Here is a 22,454-nt window from a genome sequence, read left to right as displayed (position 1 = left end):
GTCTTCACCCCCACGTTGTTCTGGGTACTTTGTTTTTTTTTTTGTTGTTGTTGTTGTTCTGGGTACTTTGAGATGCAGAGATTCCCATCCAAGCACTTAGGAAAGATGGTGGGGTAAACTGCCTCTGCTAACTAATAAATGGAAAATCTCCTCTAGTAAGAAAGGTGGAGGAGTGAGTTAAAGACTAGGTTAATGGTTACCCCTGGCAAATTGTTGAGCAACGGAGCTATGGAAACCTGGAGGAGGCCAGGTGACAGCTCAAAGCAGTATCGGCGGAGGGACACACCTTCCAATCTGGGGTGGGAAGAGATTAGGGACTGGTTCACCAAGCTGAGGAAGGGGAGGAGTGGAAAGAGAAGCCTGGAGAAGTAAAGGGGAGAGACGGAAATAGGAGAAAAGCAGGGGCAAGGAAATTGAGATGGGAGAGAAACTTCTCTGAGGCAGGATTTGGGGGGTGTAGTCCCTGACTTCAAACCCATGAGACACTGATGGATGGTACCAGGAGAGGGCAACATTACCCGTCACCTGAGAAGTTAAGGAAAAATACTTTGCGAGCAGCCATGCCAGCTAGCCAAAGTCAATATTGATGATCAAGGCAGTTCTAGCTATAAAAACTGTAGGAGAGAAAAGAGAGGCAGGGGAGAAGCTGCCAAACCTGTTTGAGCTCAGGACTCACCCAGTTTGCCTGAGGCTTTTCCCAGAGGGGAGATTTTTGTGAGGCAGATTCTCTGGTGGACATGGACCAGTTGGAGCAGAAAAGGACACGGGCAAGTAGTGCTGCTTTGACCTTCTTCAGATGAAACGGGTCATGTGTGCAGGTTTCAGGGGTCACCTTGGAGGAGATTCCCCTCAACGAACAGATATTTGTTGAATCATTCTACATTCTTCTGTTGAAGGAAAGTGAAAGTCACTCAGTTGTGTGAACTCTTTGCAACCCCATGGACTGTACAGTCCATGGAATTCTCTAGGTCAGAATACTGGAGTGGGTAGCCTTTCCCTTCACCAGGGGATCTTCCCAACCCAGGAATTGAACTCAGGTCTCCCACATTGCAGGCAGATTCTTTACCAGCTGAGCCACAAGGGAAGCCCAAAAGAGAACAAACACCAAATATATCCCCTCTGTAAGGAGGACAGAGAAAGGCCTTCCTCCAGGGAAGAGAAAACCCACAGAAGAGGAAGCATGAGAGGAAACCACTAACTGCTGGTTCCAGCACCTCTCTGCACTCCACCCGCTCCCTCCCCAACTCTCTCCTGTTCTTTAAGTTTCAAGCCCTGCTTTACTCCTATATCCTTGCATGCCACCATGATTTTCTGAAACTCTAGGTGTCTTGTTAGACAGAGGGTAATGAGGAAGAAAGAGATGGCTGAATAGGACAGAGATTCAAATGTAAAGGCTGACATATGTCCTGTTTGGAAAACATATTTCAGGGCTATTTTTCAGCAGATCATAAAGAGTTTGATAGAACCTCCAAAATCAAGGTTATTGGGGAGGGAGGGAGAGAACTATTCTTCCTCTGTCCTCTCTACTTCTTTATTTGTGTCCCTAAGGACTCTGCTCACACTATCTTGTCTGATTTTCACCTTTTCCTCCCACAATAGGACCAGCTACCACCAGCCCAGTAGGATCAGTGCTGCTCTACTCTAGGGCTACAGTAACCCCTTGCTTTCCTCCTCATCTCCAAGGCAACCTGTCACAGAGAAAAGGGCAAAAGGCACAGGAAGGGGCTCCAGATGGGAGGCAGAAGTGGAAGCATTAAAGCTGAACAGGCTACTGAATGGGAGAGGACCTCTCCCAGTGATGAGGCCCCTGGGCTCAGCTTCCTGTTTCCCCAGCACAGGGCCTGTGACATCCCCTCCCCAACCCTGCCCTACTTTTCACCACTCTCTTCCTCCAAACCCAGCTTCCACTTCCAAGTCCCTCTTGTGGACCACAGTCCTACCAACTCAGAATTGGGAACTGAAGTCCGGAAGAAACTTGGAGAAAGGAATAAAGGACCACTTTTCTCTTCTATAATTCCCTTTCTGGGCCCTCGGGGACGTGCTCATGCAGTCAGTGTCAGATTTCTTGGGTGAAGGTGTAGTGGGAGTGTCCTCTGATTAAGCAAGCAGGGAAACTGAGGCAGAAAAAAGTCCTGTGATCAAGGAGACTGGCAGGGACACAAGGGATTTTCCCGAGATTCGCCTCAAACCCCCTCCCCCATCATCAGGGAGACCCGAGGCTCGCCCCTCCGGGCCCACTCCCTAGGTCGTCGAGTCCCGCCCCCCGCCCGTCCCCTCCCCAGGTTCAGGGCGGGGCGGTCCGTGAGTCAGCTCCCAGATCAAGTCCGGGAGCGGGTAGAGCTAGAGCCGCTGGGTGTGGAGTACGCCGGACTGGTGGAGAGGCCACGTCTGGTGTGAGCGGGTCTGATCAGGCTCGTGTGGCGCTGAAGGGCCAGCCCTAGGTCTGGGGGAGAGAGTCTCTTCTGTGAGACCGCCTTCCCTGCCCGGCCCCTCCCAGTTCCCCCAGCGACAGCCGCTTCCTGGTCCCCGTCGCAACCATGGCTGAAGAACAACCTCAGGTCGAATTGTTCGTGAAGGTAAGAACATCTTCTCCCTCCTCGGCCCCCCTCCAAGTTCCTGGAAGGCAACTCACACTTTTCCCCAGCTCCAGCCTCCACTCCCCACTCCCTTCCCTCTTTGATTCCCATCCCCAGCCCCACGTGCAGTCTTTAGTGTGTGTGGCGGGGGCGGAGGGGGGGGGGCGGGGAGGGAGGTGGCAGGAGGGTTGGAGGCGAAGATAATGTGCCCGGCTAGAGAAATCTAGGCTCAACCCTGAAAAGTTTGTAAAAGTGCAAGTTTCCAGCAGCCTAAAGGACAAGAAGATAGAGAAAAGGGAGGGTTCCCAGGAGTTTAGAAGATTGACGGGGTGGGGGAGAGGGAACAGCTGATAGGGGACAGAGAGAGAAGGGGCCAGCCCGAAACCTAATAAGGTTTGGGTGGGACCGAGGGAAAATTCAGGATAAGGGCCCTACAAAAAGATCAGAGGGTGAGGTGCATGGTGGGGGAGACTTGGAGGGGATGTGTGTATGGGGGTGTGTGTATGTGTGTGTGGCGGGGGAGGTTTCAAGGAAGAGGGTGTGGTAGGGAGGTCTGGGAGTGAGACCAAGTGAACTGGGAAGAATTGGTGGGGTGGAAGGGGACAGGAGAGTGGGAGTGGAGTTCCAGAAGCTGGCTCAGAGTGGTGATGGGGTCGAGAACCAGTGTCCCTGGGGGCTTGGAGAAGCGAGAGAAAGGGCGGTGGCGCGGAGATGAGAGTTGAGCAGTGGCTACCACGAGGGTAGATGGGAAGAGAGATCAGGAGGAGGAGAGCTGGACTAGGGCGTTTAGAGTTTTAGGGTTATAGAAACGAAAGAAAAAGAGCCGTCCCAATTCTGTCCTCTCCGTGGGTGTTGATGAGGAGAGGTGGTCCCAAGGTATTTGCATATCGAAACCTCAGGCCGCCGCTTCAGCTGCGCTCCCTTCCGCACTAGGCTTGCATTCTCTCGCCTCTCCAGACCCCTTCTCTGTGCTCCTCCCTCCCTTTAGCGACCTCCCCCTCCGTCTGTATCTCCCCTCGCAGCCTCCCCACCCTTCACTTTCCTGCCTCCTTTCCCTCCACTTCCCCTCTTTTGTTCCTCCAGCCTTTGTGTGTCCCAGCCTGTTTCTCCCTCTCCTTTATGCCGGGGCTTCTCAGGCCGGCCCCTTAGGTGTGGTCCCCACCTCACTCTCACTCTTGCCTCAGGGGCTATTTTTACTCCTGGGTGGGGCTGCGCTGCAGATTCCAGCCCTGGGTCCTACAGGAGAAAGGTTATCTAGAGCTAGGAGACTTGCTCTGAGAGACCCCCCACTACCCCCCCACCCCTCACCCCTCACCCCAGCCCCACCCCGGCAGTACCCAGGGAAGAGGGAGGTGGCATTGTCTGCCCAGGCCTCAGCCTCACAGGTCCCTGCCCCCACTGCTTGCCAGGAAGGAAGCTGCTGAGACCCAAGACACAGTGAGATGAATCACCCTCAGCCGAGGGGGAGGTGTCTGTTGGGGGATGAGGTCAGGGATTAGAGAGCAGCCCCCTCTACAAAGCCCTCCACACCTTGAGGGTGAGGCTCTGAGTCCTTTGACTCCCCACCCAACTGCTTGGGTAGTGTATAGAGAACCACAACTCCTGCTTCCAAACCCCCGCCCCACCTCTCCTGTGTTCAGGCTGTACTTCCTTCAGGAATCCAGGCCTCTAGCCCACACCACTGGCTTCAACAAAGCCCCTTTCTAGGCTCTATTTCATGGGTCAGTGTGAGAATTAAATGAGTTATGGCATGTAGAATGCTTAGAATAGCACGGAGAAAAGTAACTACGCCCACCCCCATTTGTCTTCCCTCTCTAGGGTCTAGATCCTCCAAATTCTCCAAAATCCATTCCCTGGGCCTTTCTCCCATTGTCCTCAATTCTCTGGGAAACCAGAAGCTTACCTTTGCAGAAGATATTTGTAATGATCTGTCTTAGGTTTGACCCAGACCAGAGAGTGCAGAGCCCAGTTATGTGGGGAGCTTTTCTAGTGAGACACTGAGTATATGTCATGACTAGGCAGAAAGCAGTCAAGTCTGGGAGTAAGAGATGCAGAGAATGGCCTCAGGATGAGTGGGGTACACCAGGCCTAACCTTGGGCTGGGGCTTCCTTTCCAGGCTGGCAGTGATGGGGCCAAGATCGGAAACTGCCCCTTCTCCCAGAGACTCTTCATGGTTCTCTGGCTCAAGGGAGTCACTTTCAATGTCACCACTGTTGACACCAAGAGGTAGGCCCACTTCTGTTCCTCTAAACACCTCTTATGTGCACAGGTGCACACTCATTCACCTGAGTCCTTCCATCCTGAACCATCCCCCCCATCCCCTCATCTGAAGCCCCTCTCCCACCTACCTCCATCTCCCCTTTCTGGGTCTCCCTAAAGCCCTTTACCAGTCCTTATGCCTGGTCTCCTCCAGGCGGACTGAGACGGTACAGAAGCTGTGCCCAGGAGGGCAGCTCCCTTTCCTGCTGTATGGCACCGAAGTGCACACAGATACCAACAAGATTGAGGAATTTCTGGAGGCAGTGCTGTGTCCTCCCAGGTAGAGGGGAACTTGGAATGGGAAGTAGGGGAGCTGGGAGACTCTGGGAAAGGGGTTGAAGAAATGGAAAACAGAGATGGTGGTGGGGCTAAGGCAGGGGAGCTGAGGCTCCTCCTCGAAAGATATCTTATCCAGTTTCTCCCATTGGCTTTTAGGTACCCCAAGCTGGCAGCTCTGAACCCTGAATCCAACACAGCTGGGCTGGACATATTTGCCAAATTCTCTGCCTACATTAAGAATTCAAACCCAGCACTCAATGACAGTGAGTCTTGTGGGTCAGAGGCCTGGGTCCTAGGAGGAATGGAAAAGATCTAGGGATTAGAGACACCTGGACATTCAGATATCAGGGAGATGGAGCAGATATTGCAAACCTTACTTAAATTAAAAAATAATAGCAACTCTAGATCCAGATGACCTGAGTACAAATTCTAGTAGCTGTGAGCCTTCCATTTCACTTCTCTGGAAATCTATTTTCAGATCTATGAAACGAGGATAACAATACCTACTTCCCCAGTTGATGTGAGAATTAAATGAGTTTTTGTATGTAAATTGCATAGAAGAGCACAGAGAAAATGAAACACATTAGTGTTAGCTATTATTGTTTTGGACTTTCCTCACCCCCGCCATGGGCTTTCTTGGACTATGTCGATCTTCTGATGTTCTTACCAACTCCCTTCTCTTGCACAGACCTGGAGAAGGGGCTCCTGAAAGCCCTGAAAGTATTAGACAATTACCTGACATCCCCTCTCCCAGAGGAAGTAGATGAGACCAGTGCTGAGGATGAGGGCATCTCTCAGAGGAAATTTCTGGATGGCAATGAGCTCACTCTGGCTGACTGCAACCTGTTGCCCAAGCTCCACATAGTACAGGTGAGTAGTGATTGTAGGAGGAGTAAGTGGGAGGTGGGATGACTCTTTAAGGGGCTCCCATGCAGGTTTCCCATGACAACCACTCCAAAGGTGGTTTCTTTCGGAGAGTAGTTTCCAATGGCAGACACCACCCTATTCCTTCTCTGCTATCTTTGCTGGCAAGACCACTGCTTGGGAGAATTAATTACATTCCACGATGCAAGCTGTGGGTGCAAACAGACTGAGAGTAACACATCTCAGTACTGCTTTCAAGAATGCTCTTCCTGTCTCTATCGTTGCCACATCCCCAGATCAGACAGACCAGGCTTTTCCTAAAATCAAAGTTTTAAGTCTGTTGTTTCAGTCTCCATTTCCTCTTGTGGAAGATGAAAACTGCTGGTTCCCTTGTTTTTGTCACAGCTCGAAGCTATGGTTTAGTTTGTGAAACGTGGGCCTGGTGTCAGTCTGCTGCAGAACTGTGTATTGAGAATCTCTGTATTTATTTATTTATTTGGCTGCACAGAGTCTTAGTTGTAGCATGAGGGACCTTTGATCTTGGCATGCTTCAGGTAAGTCCCTGCCTGCAAAGGATTTGAAATCTAGCTGAGAAAATAACTTTCACGTGAAAGTTAGTAATACATGATTAAAAGCTAAATGACAAGTAGACAGCAATTGTTGTGGAAATTTAAGAGAACTTTATGGTTTGTGAATTATATCTCAAAATCAGGACGAGAAAACAAGCACCATGGACTGGGGTGGTCTGAAAAGGCCCTGGTTATAAATGCCAGGATTTCAGTAAGTGGAGAGAAAGGGTGAAGCCCTTACCAGACAGGAGTTAAGATGACTGCAGGTGATTATGTGGGAGATGAGTCATAAGGACTGATGTTGAAGCTGAAACTCCAATACTTAGGCCACCTGATGAAAAGAGCTGACTTATTTGAAAAGATCCTGATGCTGGGAAAGATTGAAGGCAGGAGAAGAAGGGGACTGACACAAGATAAGGTGGTTGGATGCCATCACCAACTCAATAGCCATGAGTTTGGGTAAACTCCGGGCGTTGGTGATGGACAGGGAGGCCTGGCGTGCTGCGGCAAAGAGTCGGCACTGAGTGACTGAACTGAACTGAACTGATGAGTCATAAGAAAAGAAACCAGGTAGCGGACTTGCTTAAATGCCTGGATTTTATCATGTAGGCTTTGGGATAAGGGAAGGACCAAGGGCATGGCAGCTTGGTTTCCTGAGGCTAACCTATTGATCCTCCTTCCCGCACCCCTAGGTGGTATGTAAGAAGTACCGGGGATTCTCCATTCCGGATGTGTTTCGTGGAGTGCATCGATACCTGCGCAATGCCTATGCTAGGGAAGAGTTTGCTTCCACCTGTCCAGATGATGAGGAAATCGAGCTGGCCTACGAGCAAGTGGCCAAGGCCCTCAAATAAGGCCCTTCCTAGGGCCCCCCGGCACCCCCCTCCATTTTCTCCACAAAGGCCCTGGGTGGTTTCCACATACTACCCAATGGACACACTCCAAAATGGCCAGTGAGCTTAGCATCCTGGAGCACCTGTGTAGGGCTTGCTGGGGGCAATGAGAAGCAAGGATGGGGGATCTGCGAGAGATTTTTATTGTGGGGTGGGTTGTATTTCAGTAATAAAATATAGAATGACAATCAAGTGTTTTTATACAAACGGGGGCTTGGAGTGTGAATAACAAGGAAAGAAGGGTAGGTCAATGACCTTGAACTCCTGGCAGAAACCAGGAATTTAGAAAAGGGGTGCTTGTGATGGGCTGCCATTTTTATGTGTAGGTCCACGATAGTGCTATCTGGGGCTCTATGCCGCATTTGCATCCCAGCCGCTGGGGCTGGCCTGATCTGGGTGGGTCTGGGCAGCGATCTTGGGGCGGGGCGGAATTCCGAGAAGGGGGGCGCGCAGTCGGGGTGGAGTGGGAGCGGCATAGCAGGGCGGAGTGGGCGTGACCTCGAGGAGCCCCGCCCCGTCCCGCTTAGACAATGCCCTGGAGCCGCCAGACCGTCGTGCCCCCGACCCACCGTAGTACTTGAGCTCGCCTACCCGGGGACCCCTCAAAGCCAAAGCTCCGGTCCCCGACGCTTGAAGGCTACTACTCTCTTCTTCACCAACTCTGTCCTCAGGGGGGGTGGGGCTCCAGCCAAGATCACTGAGCGGCAAGAGCAGCGGTGGCCGCTGGAGGTGAGTCTGGGGTGGGAGGTGTCCCTTGGACCGTGTGCAGACCGGAGTTCCGGAATGCTGGACCCGTGCTTGCTCCGGGACAGTGCGGAGGGTCGACATTTGGGTGCGGAGCTGAGTCGAGGTGGACTTTGGGGAAGATGGGTCAGGAGACTGGGGGACCATGTCCTGGCGCCCCGAGTGGCGCCTGCTCCCCAGAACCACGCCCCCCAATTTCCCCGCCCCTCGGATTTTGTTTTAGACCTCTCCCAGTCCTCCGGGACTGAGTCTGGTTTACACTGGGTCGCGCTAGGGACGGAGTGACTGACTGGGGTGGAGAGAGATGTTTAACTCCTTAGGCTCTATTCCCTTCTCCTTGACCCTCTCTCCCTTTCTCGTTCGGACATCCAAGGCTTTCATCCCCCAGGCTCTAACTCTCTCCCCAGCTGTCTCGTCCTGTCCCATCACCCCTGTGGGTTCCTCGCCGCACTTCGGGTCCCTAAGGCAGCGAGCAGCTGAGGGTTAAGGGGGCGGGGCCGCTGCATTTTTGGGGAGTGAGCGCATCCTAGCGGCTGCCAAGAGGGGCGCCTGGCGGGGACCTCTCAAAAACCCCCAAGCAGGGGCAACAGGTGTTTTGGAAATTAGGGGTCCCAATCTTGTTCCTCGGACTCCCCCCTAAAGCAGCAGATCTGCGAGGGTACGGGGTGGAGTGAGGTCTGCAGGAGAGGAAGGTCTGGAGGGGGTGGGGCGGAGTGGGAGGGGCAGCCAGAGAAGGCAGACGGAAGACCCAGGCGCTCTTAACCATCCCCCTACGCCCTTCTCTGCATGTCTCTCTCTCTGCCTCCCCCTTTTCTGTTTCTTCTCCCAGACAGGTGAAGTAGAAAGAGAAAACTAAGAAATCAGCGCAGCCGGAGGGGGCGTCTGTGTGGATGGGATGGGGACGCCAGGGGAGGGGCTGGGCCGCTGCTCCCATGCCCTGATCCGGGGGGTCCCGGAGAGCCTGGCGTCGGGGGAGGGTGCAGCAGCTGGCCTCCCGGCTCTGGACCTAGCCAAAGCTCAGAGGGAGCATGGTGTGCTGGGGGGTAAGCTGAGGCAGCGATTGGGGCTGCAACTAGTAGAACTGCCTCCTGAAGAGTCGCTGCCGCTGGGACCGCTGCTCGGTGACACCGCCGTGATTCAAGGGGATACAGCTCTAATCACGCGGCCCTGGAGCCCCGCCCGCAGGCCGGAGGTGAGCGCCTGGGCACGGGTTCGAGTAGAGGGAAAGAAGGATATGGACATCCCGGGCTTTAGGGAAGAATGGGGGTGGAAATATCTGTTTCACTCCCTCTTCTCCTGCCCTAAGGTCGATGGAGTCCGCAAAGCCCTCCAGGACCTGGGGCTCCGAATTGTGGAGATGGGGGACGAGAACGCGACGCTGGATGGCACTGATGTTCTCTTCACCGGTGAGGCTGGGGTGCCTGTACCCTGGGGCTTGAGACGGGGAGGCTGACTTTGGGAGAATGGGCCACGTTGAGCCTTGTTTCCAACTCACTCGCGCCTCATACCTCGACCACCTCCCTGGGCTCAGGCCGGGAGTTTTTCGTAGGCCTCTCCAAGTGGACCAATCACCGAGGAGCTGAGATCGTGGCGGACACGTTCCGGGTTAGGAGCGGGGATGGATGGGGTCGGAGGGACCTGGGCGGGGAGGAGAGGGGAGGGACTAGGGGGCTGAGGAGGAAGTGGCTGAGAGTAGCCTGTGTTTAGGCTATCCCTGTCACTGAATACTTTCCCTTGTTCCCTCTAGGACTTTGCCGTCTCCACGGTGCCTGTCACAAGCTCCTCCCACCTGCGTGGCCTCTGCGGTATGGGGGGACCCCGCACCGTGGTGGCGGGTTCCAGCGAGGCCGCCCAAAAAGCTGTCAGGGTGAGAAGGGGCGGGGCTGGGTGGGGCAAGTTGGGGGCCAGCCAAAGACAGTGGGCGTGGCTCTAGGCCCAGGAGGCGGGGAGCAGGGCCGCTCTGAGAATTAGCTCCAACCCCTACCCTCACTGTGCTGTCCATCTATATGAGAAAACAAGTTACTATAAGCAGGACAGGCAGCTGGAACACCGAGGAACAGGGACAATTAACATCGTCTTCCGGGGTTTCACGAAATTCTCTGCTGCTGCTGCTGCTAAGTCGCTTCAGTCGTGTCCGACTCTGTGCGACCCCATAGACGGCAGCCCACCAGGCTCCCCTGTCCCTGGGATTCTCCAGGCAAGAACACTGGAGTGGGTTGCCATTTCCTTCTCCAATGCATGAAAGTGAAAAGTCAAAGTGAAGTCACTCAGTAATGTCTGACTCTTATCGATCCCATGGACTGCAGCCTACCAGGCTCCTTTCCCAGGCAAGAGTACTGGAGCAGGGTGCCATTGAAGGGCACCTAATCCGTGTCTTGAAGGATGGATAGGATCGATGGGTGGGGTCTGGAGTAGCTGAGAAGTGGATAGCAGGTGGAAAGAACTGCCTGTGAGTCCGAAGTGGAAATTAGCAAAGTTAATTAAAGCACTCAGTATCTGACACACAGAAACTGACATGTGATTGCTGTTATTCCACAATAATGTGACTCTGTCCCCCGCCCTTAGTGGTAGGTAGTAAGGCAGCAAGACTCAGTTGTGGAGAGGCTGAGCCTTTCGTGTTTCCTCTCTCTTCTCCCCCAAGGCAATGGCAGTATTGACTGATCACCCCTATGCCTCCCTGACCCTCCCGGATGATGCAGCAGCTGACTGTCTCTTTCTGCGTCCTGGGCAGCCCGGCCTGCCCCCTTTCCTCCTGCACCGCGGAGGCGGGGACCTGCCCAACAGCCAAGAGGTGAGAGAAGGCAGGAGCTCCACCACTACCCCCAACCAGAGAAATGGGGCTCAGGCCTTCCTTGTGGGAGGAAAAAGGGGTGCCTTTTCTAGAAGCCCGAGTGGGGCCACTCTGAGCTGGCTGAAAGGGATCCCCGCCTGTAGGTCCTGGGGACTCACTCCCTTCTCCCTACATGCTGTCCTCCCTGCAGGCACTGCAGAAGCTCTCTGACGTCACCCTCGTACCTGTGTCCTGTTCAGAACTGGAGAAGGCTGGCGCTGGGCTCAGTTCCCTCTGCCTGGTGCTCAGCACACGCCCTCACAACTGAGAACCCAGCCTGGGGGTCCTGGCTGACCAGGGGTAGAATGGCATAGGAGTAGAAGGGGAAGGAAGGTTAGATAGAGGATGGTGATTAGGCAGTAGTGGGGAGAAGGCCCCATATAGAGGAGGGCAGAGTGAGAAAAAGGACAGAGGCCACTGGGTGAGTCGTCTCCTTAAGAACTAATAAAATAGACCTGACCTTTTAGACTGGACTGCAACTGGTGTCTTACTGGAGCAGAAGGACAAGGGCAGGGCTGAAACCCCAGGCTGGGATTAGTGCTGGGGAGGAGATCTCCTTCATTCATCAAACCCTCACTGTGCACACACCGACTCATTGTCCAGCCCTGTTGTGGGGACTTGGGTACAAGATGGAGAGGAAAGAATTTCTCTTGTGGGGAGCATGTACAGGGCAGAGAAGAGAAAATATGAGTGAGTCACTCACTGAATTTATCTAAATGTCAGATGATTCAGAGACTTGGAGATCAACAGCCCATTGCTGAGCTGATAGGAGGAAATGACATTTCCAGGGACATTCATTTTCACTCATTTACCGAGGTTTAGCAATGAGAGAAAAAGGGTTAGTCTCCTGATATCAAGGAACTCACAGTACATGAAAATTTCTTATAAATTGAAATACAGGTTGTAATGGAACAATTCACAGGAGGCTGTTGCCAAGAGAGAAATAAGGGGCCCCAGAGAGCATCAAAGTATATGCAGGAGTGGGCCAAGAGACTGAGTCCTGAGGATAAATAAGAATTAGCCAGGTGCATGGTGAGGAGACAAAGGGTAACCCAGGAAGAAGGAACTGCACTGGGCACGGGCATATTTGTGGGCTGGGGAAAATTTCTCAAAGGCTGTCATGTTCTAGGCATCAAATGACAGATATAAGCCTGGAAAATAAGTAAAGTACTGTAGCACCTTGAAACCTAGGCTAAGGGCCAGAACTGAAATACTGCTGAAATGTAGGTGGTCAGGAGGTTAGCATTCAGGAAGACTCTGGTTTCAGCGAGGAGAGCAAGGGCAGGAAAATGAGATGAGGCTATGGGAAATCCAGGGAGGAACTGAAGAGAGTACACTCAGGTGGCCGTGCTGGACATGAAAAGGGTGTGGATTTGACAACGACATTAAAATAGAAAGACAGGACTTGGTTTATCATATGGGAGTGAGAGGAAGGAGGTTACATGACTCCCAGTTTCTGGCTTGGGCAACAGGGTTGATCAAGAGAAGATGCATGGGAGGGAGGATTAAATAAGTGGCTTGGGAGATGACAGTGCGTTGGCTTTTGGACCCGCTGTGTGCAAAATGCCTAGGGTCAGCCAGGCAGGGATGTCTGAGGGACAGTTTGGAAATCTCCTATCAGAGATGGGAACTGGAAGGAATTCTGGGTGTTGTTTGCAGAGTTAAAGTAAAGGCTGAGGACTCGCTGTGGATGACAGCATCCTAGAAGAGGGAGAAAAGCAGATATTAAAAAGACAAACCTGGAATTGTGGGGAATACTGTGGGAACAGGGAGGAAGAAAACGGAATCCAGGAGAAAGACACCAACATTAAAGAAAAACAGAGCTTAAATAAGAGAGCAATCAAAGGTCAAGCCAGATGAATGCCAACAAAACATCCAGTGGGTGTGGCTATTAATACATCACTGGCAATCTCATGGAGGCCAGGTGAGTAGTAGGAGTGAAGGAAAAAATGGAAGAGACAGGTGTAGGCCCTTGGTTCAAAGAGCTTGACTGTGAAGAGAAGTGAAGAGACAGGAAAATGATCTAGGAGTTGCTGGTGTCTTAAGGTGGGGAAACGGGTGTGAGAGACAGGGGTAAGGAAGGACCAAGATCAGCAGCAGAGATAGCCTGGAACCTAGGTCGCTCAACTCCTAGTCTAGTGCTCATTTCTATCCCATGGTGCCTTCCTTTGCCAGGTGAAGGGCCAAGAAGGGGAAGGGTGTAATGGAGATCTGGGAGCCCTCAGCTTGTGAGGTTTGCTGTAAAGGCTTCCCTTCAAACTACAACAGCATAGATGGTGGAGGCATCAGCAGGGACCACTGGGGACAGTCGGCTGGACCTTCTGAGGGCCATATGATCCAGGTCTGCGTAGAGCAGGCTCTGAAAGGTGGGGAGGAAGGCAGCAGGGTCTCAGAAGTCTGATTCCCTTGGGTATCAGGCCTCTGTCTTTCTCCGTCCGCTAGACTCAAGGATCCTGGCCAGCCCCCATCCTGTCCCAAGCCCTTACCGGCTCCTGATCCAGGTCCCCTGGCATCTTGGGCTCTTCCTCCTCTTCTGGCCTCTGGGGCTCTGCTTTCACGAGTGGAACTATGTGGGGGGGACAGAGCTGAAGGATTGAGAGAAGGTGACCAACTTGTCTGCTCCCAGCAAGGGCTCAGACTCAAGCATTGGGTGGGGAATGTGCGGAGAAGGAAAATTGCGGGGGAATTAGTCTCACCAAATCTGGGGGTTGGTCGAGGCGGATGAGGGGGCGAGCGCCTGTAAGGGATGGGTAAGAGTCTTTGAGAAGCACTAACCTTGTTTTGCTTCGTTCTGGCCCATCCCCGTCCCCCAAGTGCCAACAACGACCCAGCCAGTTTCAGGCTCTGACCAGGAAAACAACGTAGGTTCCACCCCCACAGACACATCAACCCACGCGTGGAGCCTGCTCCACCTCCAGCTTCGCCTCCTTAGCTAGGGCTCCATCCACCAGCCCTTGGCCTCGCCCCCCAGTTCTAACCTCTCCCATTCATCTCTAAACCACACCTGATCTAGCTTTGGTCTTTGAAAGTTCTGGGCCTGCCCCTCCCTCCTCGGGTCAAGACCCTTTCAATCAGGCTCCGCCCCTTGTGCTCACCTGCGCCGCCAGCAGGCCCAGCCCAATACTCCGAGGCCCAGCACCAGCCCAGCGCCCAGCAGCGGGATCAGAATGTGGGAATACGACGACCCTGGGGGATGGTTGGAAGCGGGGTGGGAGTGGTTGATGCCAAGGTCAGGGTGCGGGGACAGAGCGTTAGCCACACCGCCGCCCCTCTCAGGACCCCCCAGCCGAGGCCTCTCTCCCTGCCGGGGGCGTGTGTCAGAGTTAGGTCCCCTGCGCATGAAGGCATAGACCTACCCAGAGCTTTGCAGTAGGCCCGGTCTCCCAGCACATGAAGCTCCGTACGGCTCTCCTCCTCTTGGCGACCCTTGCAGATAAAGGTGCCAGAGTCCCCCGCGCTCAAGAGCAGCTCCAGTCGCCGGATACCAAGGTCCAGGGCATTTATGCGGCCAGCAAAGGGCTGGGCGGGAGACACGGTGGGGGTCCCGCTCGGTGAGGCCCACAGGATCGGGCGGCGTCCTTTGGACAGGCCTTTGCAGGCCGGGAATCTAGGTGCCCAGACCCAGCGGGTGGGTTGCGAGACCCCTATGCAGGAGAGATTCACGCGGTCTCCGGGGTGGCCGTTCAGTGAAGCTATGGGAGGCCAGAGGCGATGGTTAAGGCAAGACCATAGGGCAACACGACCCTCCCACTTAGTCTAATGGCTCTCCCGTGCTGTCTTGCCATCCTCGATCTTCCCATATACATCTCACCCTCCTGTCGCCCCTTCCTCCCGGCTCAGTCTTTCCTCCCGCCATTGCAACTTTACTGGGATGGCTTACCTCCTGGGTCCCCCTGGGCCCTCGAAAGCAGCAGCAGCGACAGCAGCAGCAGCGGCAGCGGCAGCTGCAGAACCACGGTCATGGCTGGGATGTGGTGGGAAGAGGAGGGCAGTGAATCAGCGGAGGAGACCGGAGGGAAATCAAAGGGGGGTGGAGGAGGAGACCGCGGGTCTGGGGGCACTGATAAGCGGTAGGGGAGGGGCCACCAGCTGCCCAGATCCCTCTGGGAATCCTCAGAGGCAAGTTCACAGCCCTTAACCAGTGCTCACTTAAAATTCATGCTGGGGTCCTTTACACAAGCACTTGCGCAGTCGTCAACTCTTGCAGCGTAGCAGTTGCAGGGAGCACCACGGATTTCTGGATTCTGGCTGCCTGAATTCAAATCTTGATTTCACTATCTACTAGCTGTGAGATGTGCACAAGTCACTTCTGTGAGCCTGTTTGCTCATCTGTAAAATGGGCATAAAGGCACCTACCTCACAGAGTATTTGGAGAACTAAATCAAATAATACATAGAAAACACCTAGAACAATGGCTGAGTCATAGGAGCACTATGTGCTTGCCATTGTGACTATTCCTATTCCTATTTTAGCTGCTGCCTCACCTCTCTGTGCCCATTCTGTCCCTCCTGGCCCAAGGAACCGCACCCAGCTGAGCAGGTTTTGGCTCTAGCAGATGCACAGCCCCACACCCTCAGCCTTCACTGCACCAGAGGAGCCAAGGCCAGGCCAAACCCAAGTGGAGCCAGGGCAAGGTCCTGAGAAGCTTCAGGGGTTCTGAGGCAGCCCCTCCTTAACAGGCAGCTCCAGCCCTTGCCTCTGCTGCTATGACGTCACACAAACTCATGGTGACATCACAAACCCTACTCCTTCATCCCGTGGCTGAGCAGGGCTTGGGAAAACAAAGTGGGGGCTGAAGTGAGATGAATTTGATGCTTAATTCCTGCCTACATGCCCCTACCAGTGCCCCCCAGGGACCAAAATTTGGTAGTCAGCTGGGGCTGCACCCCATTGTCCATTTCCCAGGAACCAGGAGATGCTCCTACCACCCCAGCCACTATAACATCACAGGGGCCTTTAGTGATACTTCTCCAGAGGATTAGGCAGACAGAGATGTTACTCCTGGGGGCCAAGAGGGTGTGTCTTAGACAGAAACCAAGAAGCAAAATGGAGTTAGTCACTGCTGCACCTGCCCTCCCCATACCTGTCTCTTCCCATCCCCATCCCACTCCTCCACTGGGTCCTGCTTAGCCCTTCCCTAAATGGGGAAGGAGGGGCCACCAGAGGCCAGGGAGGGAGGGACTGTTGTGATTATAAACTCCAAAAAGGCCACTGAAGTCCCAGAGCAAAAGCCAGATCCCTGAAGTCCTGCTCTGTCGGCTGCTGCCGTTCTCAGGACCCCCACCATGAGGGCCCTTCTCCTGCTCTCCATGTCTGCTCTGCTCTGCTGGGTCTCAGGTGAGCCCCTGGGGCCCCTCAGGATGTGGTTCACCTGGTCAGGATTTTTAAACCCTGTCCCAGCCACTGTCCTTTGTACCCATGGATCCCAAGCGCCCTCAGACCCAACTGGCTCGGCTCTCCTGTGCCCCTGTGACAGGGTCCTTGCTCTGTTCTCCCCCATCTCCATCCTTCAGCCTCTTCCCCACCTCCAAAACCCACTCTTCTAACTGCCCAGGGTTACAGGTTCCCAGTTCCCCAATTCTCATAAACTCTCATATCCAGCTCCCCTTCCAACCCCATTCCAGGATCCAGTTTACCTGCTTTCTCCTCTCTCCACTCAGTCAGGGTGTCCTCCCAGAAACCTAAGCATCCAGCTGGGGCTTCTTTTGCTACCCATCCTCCCATCTACTCCATCAGGGACTTTGTGCTCTGTCCCATAAGCAGTGGTCTTTCCTAGGTCCCCTCCCCGCCCGGCTCCCCCCTGGGGTGCATACTTCCAGGGGCACAAGCTCTGTGGAGGATTCCAGGGAGCCAGGGAGATTGCCCAGCCTTCTAGGGAGAGAATGTCAAGGTTGCTCACCCCCAGGATGAGGTGGGTTTCACTGAGAGGTGATCACCAGGCTCCTCCACCCATGGCCTGAACTCTTCCTTTTCTCAAACCTTGAATCAGATGTGGCAGGAACCTTGGGAGTGCCACCTTCTGCTCTCATCCTCTCCATTTTGGTAAAGTGCTCAGATCTATTCTGATGATCTGCCTCTTAGATACTACTCCTTTCTGTCAGAGACCTACCAGGGTGGGAGGATTTATTTTGGGTCTGCTTCCTCTTCCCACACCCTTGGCAGCCCCAGGAGGTAAAGAATGCTTTGTTTAACTGGCCCCCTCAGGTGGCTTTCTTGCCCACCTTAAGCTCCAAGCCATTCCTGCAAGTGTTGTAACCGCCACGATTGCTTTTTACTTTGAATATTTCTTCCTATTTCATCTCTTCATCTGTAACCTTCTGAATTCCTTCATCTCCTCCCTAGACATCTACACATTCCTTCCCAGTGGTAGTCTCACATTCCATCCACCCCCAGCCCCATTGTTGGTAACTGCCCCTCTTGACTCATCTCTAGATGGGTTGGAGTGAAGAAAGATGTTTAGGGTGTGGGCCATTCACAGACCAACTCCACCCTCACCCACTTCTACATTTTTTTTGCATCCCTTACCTGTTCTGTCTCTAGCAGACCAAACAGGTCAGAACCCCAACTTGACTGACTCCTCTCCAACCCCACCCACCAGCTTGGCTCATCCCTTGATGAGTCATATATTCTGTCACTTGTGTCTTCCCAGCTGATATTCGATGTCACTCCTGCTACAAGCTCCCAGTGCTGGGTTGTGTGGACCGGAAGTCCTGCCGCCTGGAACCAGGACATCAATGCCTGACAACCCACGCATACATTGGTACCATCCCCTTCGTCAGTGGGGAGGGGGGGCCAATGGGGGACTCTATGGCTGGGGCTGAGGTGGAACAGAGAACTACAGCAATGATAATATTTGGCCAAGGATTACTGTTTCCCAGGCACCATCCTGTATCTTCACATGGGTTGTTTGAATTTATGTTCATGACATCCTATGATGTGGATGCTATTATTATATTGAGGAAACAGCCTCTGAAAGAGACAGGAACTGGTCCAAAGCTCCATGGGCAGCAAGTGATAGGCCCGGGATTGGGGTGAGGTGGCAGGGTAAGAAAGTGCACGAGAAAGGTTAGACTGAGAAGAAATACAGAAGGGCAGGGCCAGGGGCAGAGTTGGGAAGGATGGAAGCCTGAATGGGGTGCATGGCAGGGGCTGGGGGGGGGGAGATGGACCCAGGCATGCCGAGTGCCTGTCTTTACTAACCTCTTTGCTCCCTCCTAACCCCAGGGAAGATGTGGGTTTTCTCCCGACTCGACTGTGGCACACCAGGAGAGCCCTGTAAGCCGGGGGTCAACCAAACCAACCAGAAGGGGGGCCTGACCTATAACACCACCTGCTGCAGCCAGGACAACTGCAATAGCCCAGCCCCTCGGCCCACGCCGGCCCTGACCCTTGTCTTCCTCACCTCCTTGGCTGGCCTTGGCCTCTGGCTATTGCACTGAGACTGGCTCCATGGCTGCCCCTCTTTCCATCTGCCTTCGCCTGAGCCTCTCTTCTTGTGTCTCCATACCCCCTGCTTCCCTTTGCTCAGAAAAGCATCTCTCCAGATGCTTCACATTGCTTTAACTAGATAGCGGTTTCTCCATCCATCTTTCCACTCACGCCCTCCACTCTGCTTTCCCAGAGAGACCCTTCCCATTTCCCTCGACACCACTCCAGATCCTCCATTGCTTCCAGGGAGAGCTCCCCACTTTGCTTCCTGCGCTTTCCTATGCCCTGTGTGAAGAGCAATTGGAATCTGGGCCTGAAATGGAGTTCTGTCCTGTCCCCAATGAAGGCTGCCAGGAAGCACCCAATAACCTCACTGACACTTCAAATCCTGGCTCCCATACATACCTCATCCCCATGCCCACCCCTTTCCATTCCGAGTAATAAATGTGTAGAGCCGACCTATTTTGTGTTTATTGTCAGAAGATCTATTGTCAGCAGCCCCCTCCCAGCAAATAACACTCTCAGCCCCAACCCTCACCAAAGGGCCCGGAGTTGCTCTGGGAGGCCAGGGTTGGGGCAAAGGGAGAAACTGGTTTTTCAGACCTGTCCTTTCTTCCAGTGTCTGGGGGTGGCCCAGTATTTGGAGAAACAATCTTTATCCTATATTTAGGCCACACCTGTGTTGTACTGCCAAGAAGGAGGTGCAAGCCTGGCTTGCGGGCTCCTCAGAGGGGTAGGAGAGTTGCACGGGGATGGGACCTGAGCCCCTCCTTCCAGGCCTCAGTCCCTCAGGTTAAAGTCAGAGGCCTCACCTGGCCTAGTAGGTGGGGCACCAAGGCTCTGTCCCGCCACAGTGTTTACATTTCCTTTCTCGATTCCAAATAGTCATATTGGCAGTCAGGTTGCCAGTAGGGGGAAGGGGAACAAGCCCAGACAACCAGACTCACTGATTCCTGGTGGCCAGCCCAGAGCCTGCTCCCCTCAGTGATCCTTGTTGCTAAGAAAGACTCTCCCTGGCAACAGGTAGGAGTCACTTTAGGGCAGATTCTCCATTGTCCTTTGGGGTTTAGTTGGTTAAGAAGTGTACCATTGTAGCTAAGTCCACTGATCCTTGATAACCCCTAAACTAGAGCCTGGATGCTCCTGTATTACCCCTTCAGCCCTCCTATCAACAAAAGATGGAATTTTCCAGTCAGCTCTGGAGTGGTTGATAGATTTTAATGGCTCACAGATCTTCATTTCCTTGCTGCCTTCTCCTCCCCTGCTCCCATTACCCTCTCCAGAGTCCTGGCAAGAGCCAGGCCAGCGTGGTGACTGCTGCAGCCACGATGCTCATGGGGGCTGCAGTGCTCGCCACAGCACCGTTGCACAGGTCACCAACGCAGCAGTCCCTGTGGGTCGTATAAGTCACGTCTCCCACCACTTCTGTATCCACTTGATTGCAATGATGGGCTGCCACGCAGGCTGGATGGTGATGAATCAAGGTCACTGAGGCTGAAAGAGAAGATGAGACTGGGGTGTTGAACTCCTGGCTTGAGGACTTGCCTTCTGGGGCAGAGCAGATATGATTTCAAGGAGCCCAAAGGGATCCTCCGCCCCCCTCGAAAAACACCTCCCTGAAACCAAGTGATCACAGTTAACATGCTGACATCGTGAAGCCCTAACAGCATCCACTGAAAGGGACCAACATCACTTCTTTCCCAAAACTCAGGACCTCAGTCTAATCACAAGAAAATATCAGGTTAATCCAAATGGCAGGACATTCTTTAAAATAACGCATCAGTATCCAGTATCAGAGATCAAGTAAAAGTATCAAGATCAAGAAATACAAAGAAAAGGAAAAAAGTGTCAATATCATAGAATCAAAGGAAGACTCAGCACACTGTCACAGAGAGATGACAACTAAGGTAGGAGAGCAAAAGGCGGTGGATCCTGGATCAGAAAAAAAGACATGAAAGGAACAACAGGCTATATCAAGCAAGATCTGTAGATTAGTCCTACTGAACCAGTGTTATTTTCTGATTTTGCTAATTGTACTGCAGTTACATGGGCTTCCCAATCGGCTCAGTGGTAAAGAATCTGTCTGCCAACTCAGGAGATGCAGAAGACAAAGATTCGATCCGTGGGTCGGGAAGATCTCCTAGAGATGGAAATGGCAACTCACTCCAGTATTCTGGCCTGGGAAAGCCCATGGACAGAGGAGCCTGGTGGGCTGCAGTCCATATGAGCGACTAAGACACTGACTACACGCACCCTATGCTTGTATAAGACATTAACATTACCGGAAGTTGGGTAAGGATACACAGCGCTAACCTGTACTGTTTTTTAATAAAAGTAACTTTTCTGTCAATCTAAAATTATTTTGAAATTAAAGAAATTAGACTATACATACACATATACCTCCCTGGACCTTAGTTGATGCCTGAGAGTAGAAGTTTGGTTGAATATTTTGGTCCCTACCCTCAAGGTAGAGAGCTTTTTCAACCATTTGTGAGTACACGGGCCTATGAGTCTCTTTCTGGAGGGTAGAGAGGAGGGAGGTGAGGCCACACAGACAGCAGGCTTCCAGGGGCTCAGTGCCAGGAGCCAGAAGGGGCTCCAGGCTGCTTCATTCTGACAGCGGCACCATCTGTCCAGAGCTCAACTGAGCCTGGAAGGTTCTGGAAGCCAGAAGGACTGAAGTAGTAGGAGCTGGAGGCAGGGAGGGGCTGGGAGGAAGGGGGACACACTGAGGACTCACGGTTTCCAGACAGTTTGGTCTGTGCCAGGTCTGGTTGGGGTTTGCGCTCCAGGAAGCCGCAGCGCTCGCCCTCTCCGCAAGTGGTCACCGTTTCTTTGCAGGAGCCGCTGGGGCCTCCACCGCAGTCATAGCACCGCATGCGGTTTCCTGGTGGGAGAGAAGAGGTGCTGGGCCAGACGCTCGGGGGTGGCTGGCACAGGGCGATGGGCCTCTGTGACAGGCGCCCCGGGTGCCTCCTTACCCAAGGCAGCCCCCAGCAAGGTGCCGAGCAGGATCCCAGCAAATAGGGGGTTCATTGCGTCTGCCTGTGTCTGTAGCGCCTCTCCCTCCCGCCCACCCCCTCCCTGGTCTTCCCTCTGCCGGCCTTTTATCCCGGTTGCCTTGGGCTTTATAGGGCAATAAAAAGGGAGGAAAGAGTCTGTCTCCCCTAGAAGGCACGGGGGCCCCAGTGGGGATACGGAGGGCCGCCTGGGGAAGGACTCCCCAGGAGAGAAAGAGCACTCAGCATCCTCTGATGTCCCCTAACTCTTCCATCTCAGAAACATATCTAAAACGGTGGTCCCAGAACTCCCAGGGTTCTTAAGACCCTTTCAGAGAGTCCTGGACAGTCTTCCTTTTCCAGCTACATATCTGTCAGGTTTTCATCATATATTCAATCAAAATCCCAACAGGCTGAATGCAGAAGCAGATGTGAAAACCCATCCATCTTCTATTTCTCCTGTTAAAGTGAAAGTGAAGTCGCTCAGTTGTGTCCGACTCTTTGTGACCCCGTGGACTGCAACCCACCAGGCTCCTCCATCCATGGGATTCTCCAGGCAAGAGTACTGGAGTGGGGTGCCATTTCCTTTTCCAGGGGATCTTCCCCACCCAGGGATTGAACTTAGGTCTCCTGAATTGCAGGCAGACACTTTAACCTCTGAGCCACGAGGGAAGCCCCATATTAAATAGATTCCCCAAAGGGTAAAGAAATGCCACTCTTCTCACTATACTGTTGGGAAAGACATTATTTTTCACAAAAATGTGTTTTGTTAACATGTAACAGTTTCTGACCACTGTGTGGGTCTTCCCTGGTGGCTCAGTGGTAAAGAATCCCCTGCCAAAACAGGAGATGCACATTCCATCCCTGGGTGGGGAAGATCCCCTGGAGGAGGAAATGGCAACCCACTCCAGTATTCTCATCTGGAAAATTCCATGGACAGAGGAGCCTGGCAATTCATGGGGTCACAAAGGGTCGGACACAACTTAGGGACTAAATAACAACAAGTTTATTG

The 22,454-nt window shown here is 53.3% G+C and overlaps 5 protein-coding genes across 8 annotated transcripts; 3 read left to right on the top strand and 2 right to left on the bottom strand.

Annotated features, from left to right (window-relative positions):
• CLIC1 (chloride intracellular channel 1) lies at positions 2,203-7,629 on the top strand. The gene is made up of 6 exons (XM_005696574.3): positions 2,203-2,576; positions 4,694-4,803; positions 4,991-5,116; positions 5,272-5,378; positions 5,804-5,985; positions 7,241-7,629. Exons 1-6 carry the CDS (start codon positions 2,538-2,540, stop codon positions 7,400-7,402), a joined length of 726 nt encoding a protein of 241 aa, XP_005696631.1. The 5' UTR covers positions 2,203-2,537; the 3' UTR covers positions 7,403-7,629.
• On the top strand, positions 7,939-11,481 carry DDAH2 (dimethylarginine dimethylaminohydrolase 2). 3 transcript variants are annotated; one of them, XM_018038620.1, is made up of 7 exons: positions 7,939-8,170; positions 9,015-9,377; positions 9,492-9,591; positions 9,717-9,790; positions 9,933-10,052; positions 10,827-10,976; positions 11,167-11,481. In XM_018038620.1, exons 2-7 carry the CDS (start codon positions 9,081-9,083, stop codon positions 11,281-11,283), a joined length of 858 nt encoding a protein of 285 aa, XP_017894109.1. In that variant the 5' UTR covers positions 7,939-8,170; positions 9,015-9,080; the 3' UTR covers positions 11,284-11,481. The 3 variants fall into 3 exon arrangements, with proteins under 3 accessions (XP_017894109.1, XP_017894111.1, XP_017894110.1); XM_018038622.1 differs by lacking the exon at positions 7,939-8,170 and adding an exon at positions 8,207-8,843; XM_018038621.1 differs by lacking the exon at positions 7,939-8,170 and adding an exon at positions 8,207-8,877.
• Positions 11,809-17,062, bottom strand: C23H6orf25 (chromosome 23 C6orf25 homolog). Of its 2 annotated transcripts, none has more exons than XM_018038624.1 (7): positions 16,915-17,062; positions 14,896-14,979; positions 14,364-14,707; positions 14,111-14,211; positions 13,712-13,752; positions 13,502-13,581; positions 11,809-13,374 (listed from the first exon to the last, which is right to left on the bottom strand). In XM_018038624.1, exons 2-7 carry the CDS (start codon positions 14,975-14,977, stop codon positions 13,270-13,272), a joined length of 753 nt encoding a protein of 250 aa, XP_017894113.1. In that variant the 5' UTR covers positions 14,978-14,979; positions 16,915-17,062; the 3' UTR covers positions 11,809-13,269. The 2 variants fall into 2 exon arrangements, with proteins under 2 accessions (XP_017894113.1, XP_005709603.2); XM_005709546.3 differs by having other exon boundaries at positions 13,502-13,600; positions 14,111-14,201; positions 14,372-14,707.
• LY6G6C (lymphocyte antigen 6 complex, locus G6C) lies at positions 16,218-18,901 on the top strand. Its single transcript, XM_005696575.3, has 3 exons — positions 16,218-16,352; positions 17,665-17,775; positions 18,240-18,901. The coding sequence occupies exons 1-3, from the start codon at positions 16,301-16,303 to the stop codon at positions 18,452-18,454; spliced, it is 378 nt and encodes a 125-aa protein (XP_005696632.1). The 5' UTR covers positions 16,218-16,300; the 3' UTR covers positions 18,455-18,901.
• LY6G6D (lymphocyte antigen 6 complex, locus G6D) lies at positions 19,641-21,518 on the bottom strand. The gene is made up of 3 exons (XM_005696576.2): positions 21,425-21,518; positions 21,184-21,330; positions 19,641-19,937 (listed from the first exon to the last, which is right to left on the bottom strand). The coding sequence occupies exons 1-3, from the start codon at positions 21,477-21,479 to the stop codon at positions 19,714-19,716; spliced, it is 426 nt and encodes a 141-aa protein (XP_005696633.1). The 5' UTR covers positions 21,480-21,518; the 3' UTR covers positions 19,641-19,713.

The sequence above is a fragment of the Capra hircus genome, chromosome 23 (assembly GCF_001704415.2).
Source record: "Capra hircus breed San Clemente chromosome 23, ASM170441v1, whole genome shotgun sequence".
Taxonomy (NCBI): domain Eukaryota; kingdom Metazoa; phylum Chordata; class Mammalia; order Artiodactyla; family Bovidae; genus Capra; species Capra hircus.
This window is presented reverse-complemented; position numbering and strand designations above follow the sequence as displayed.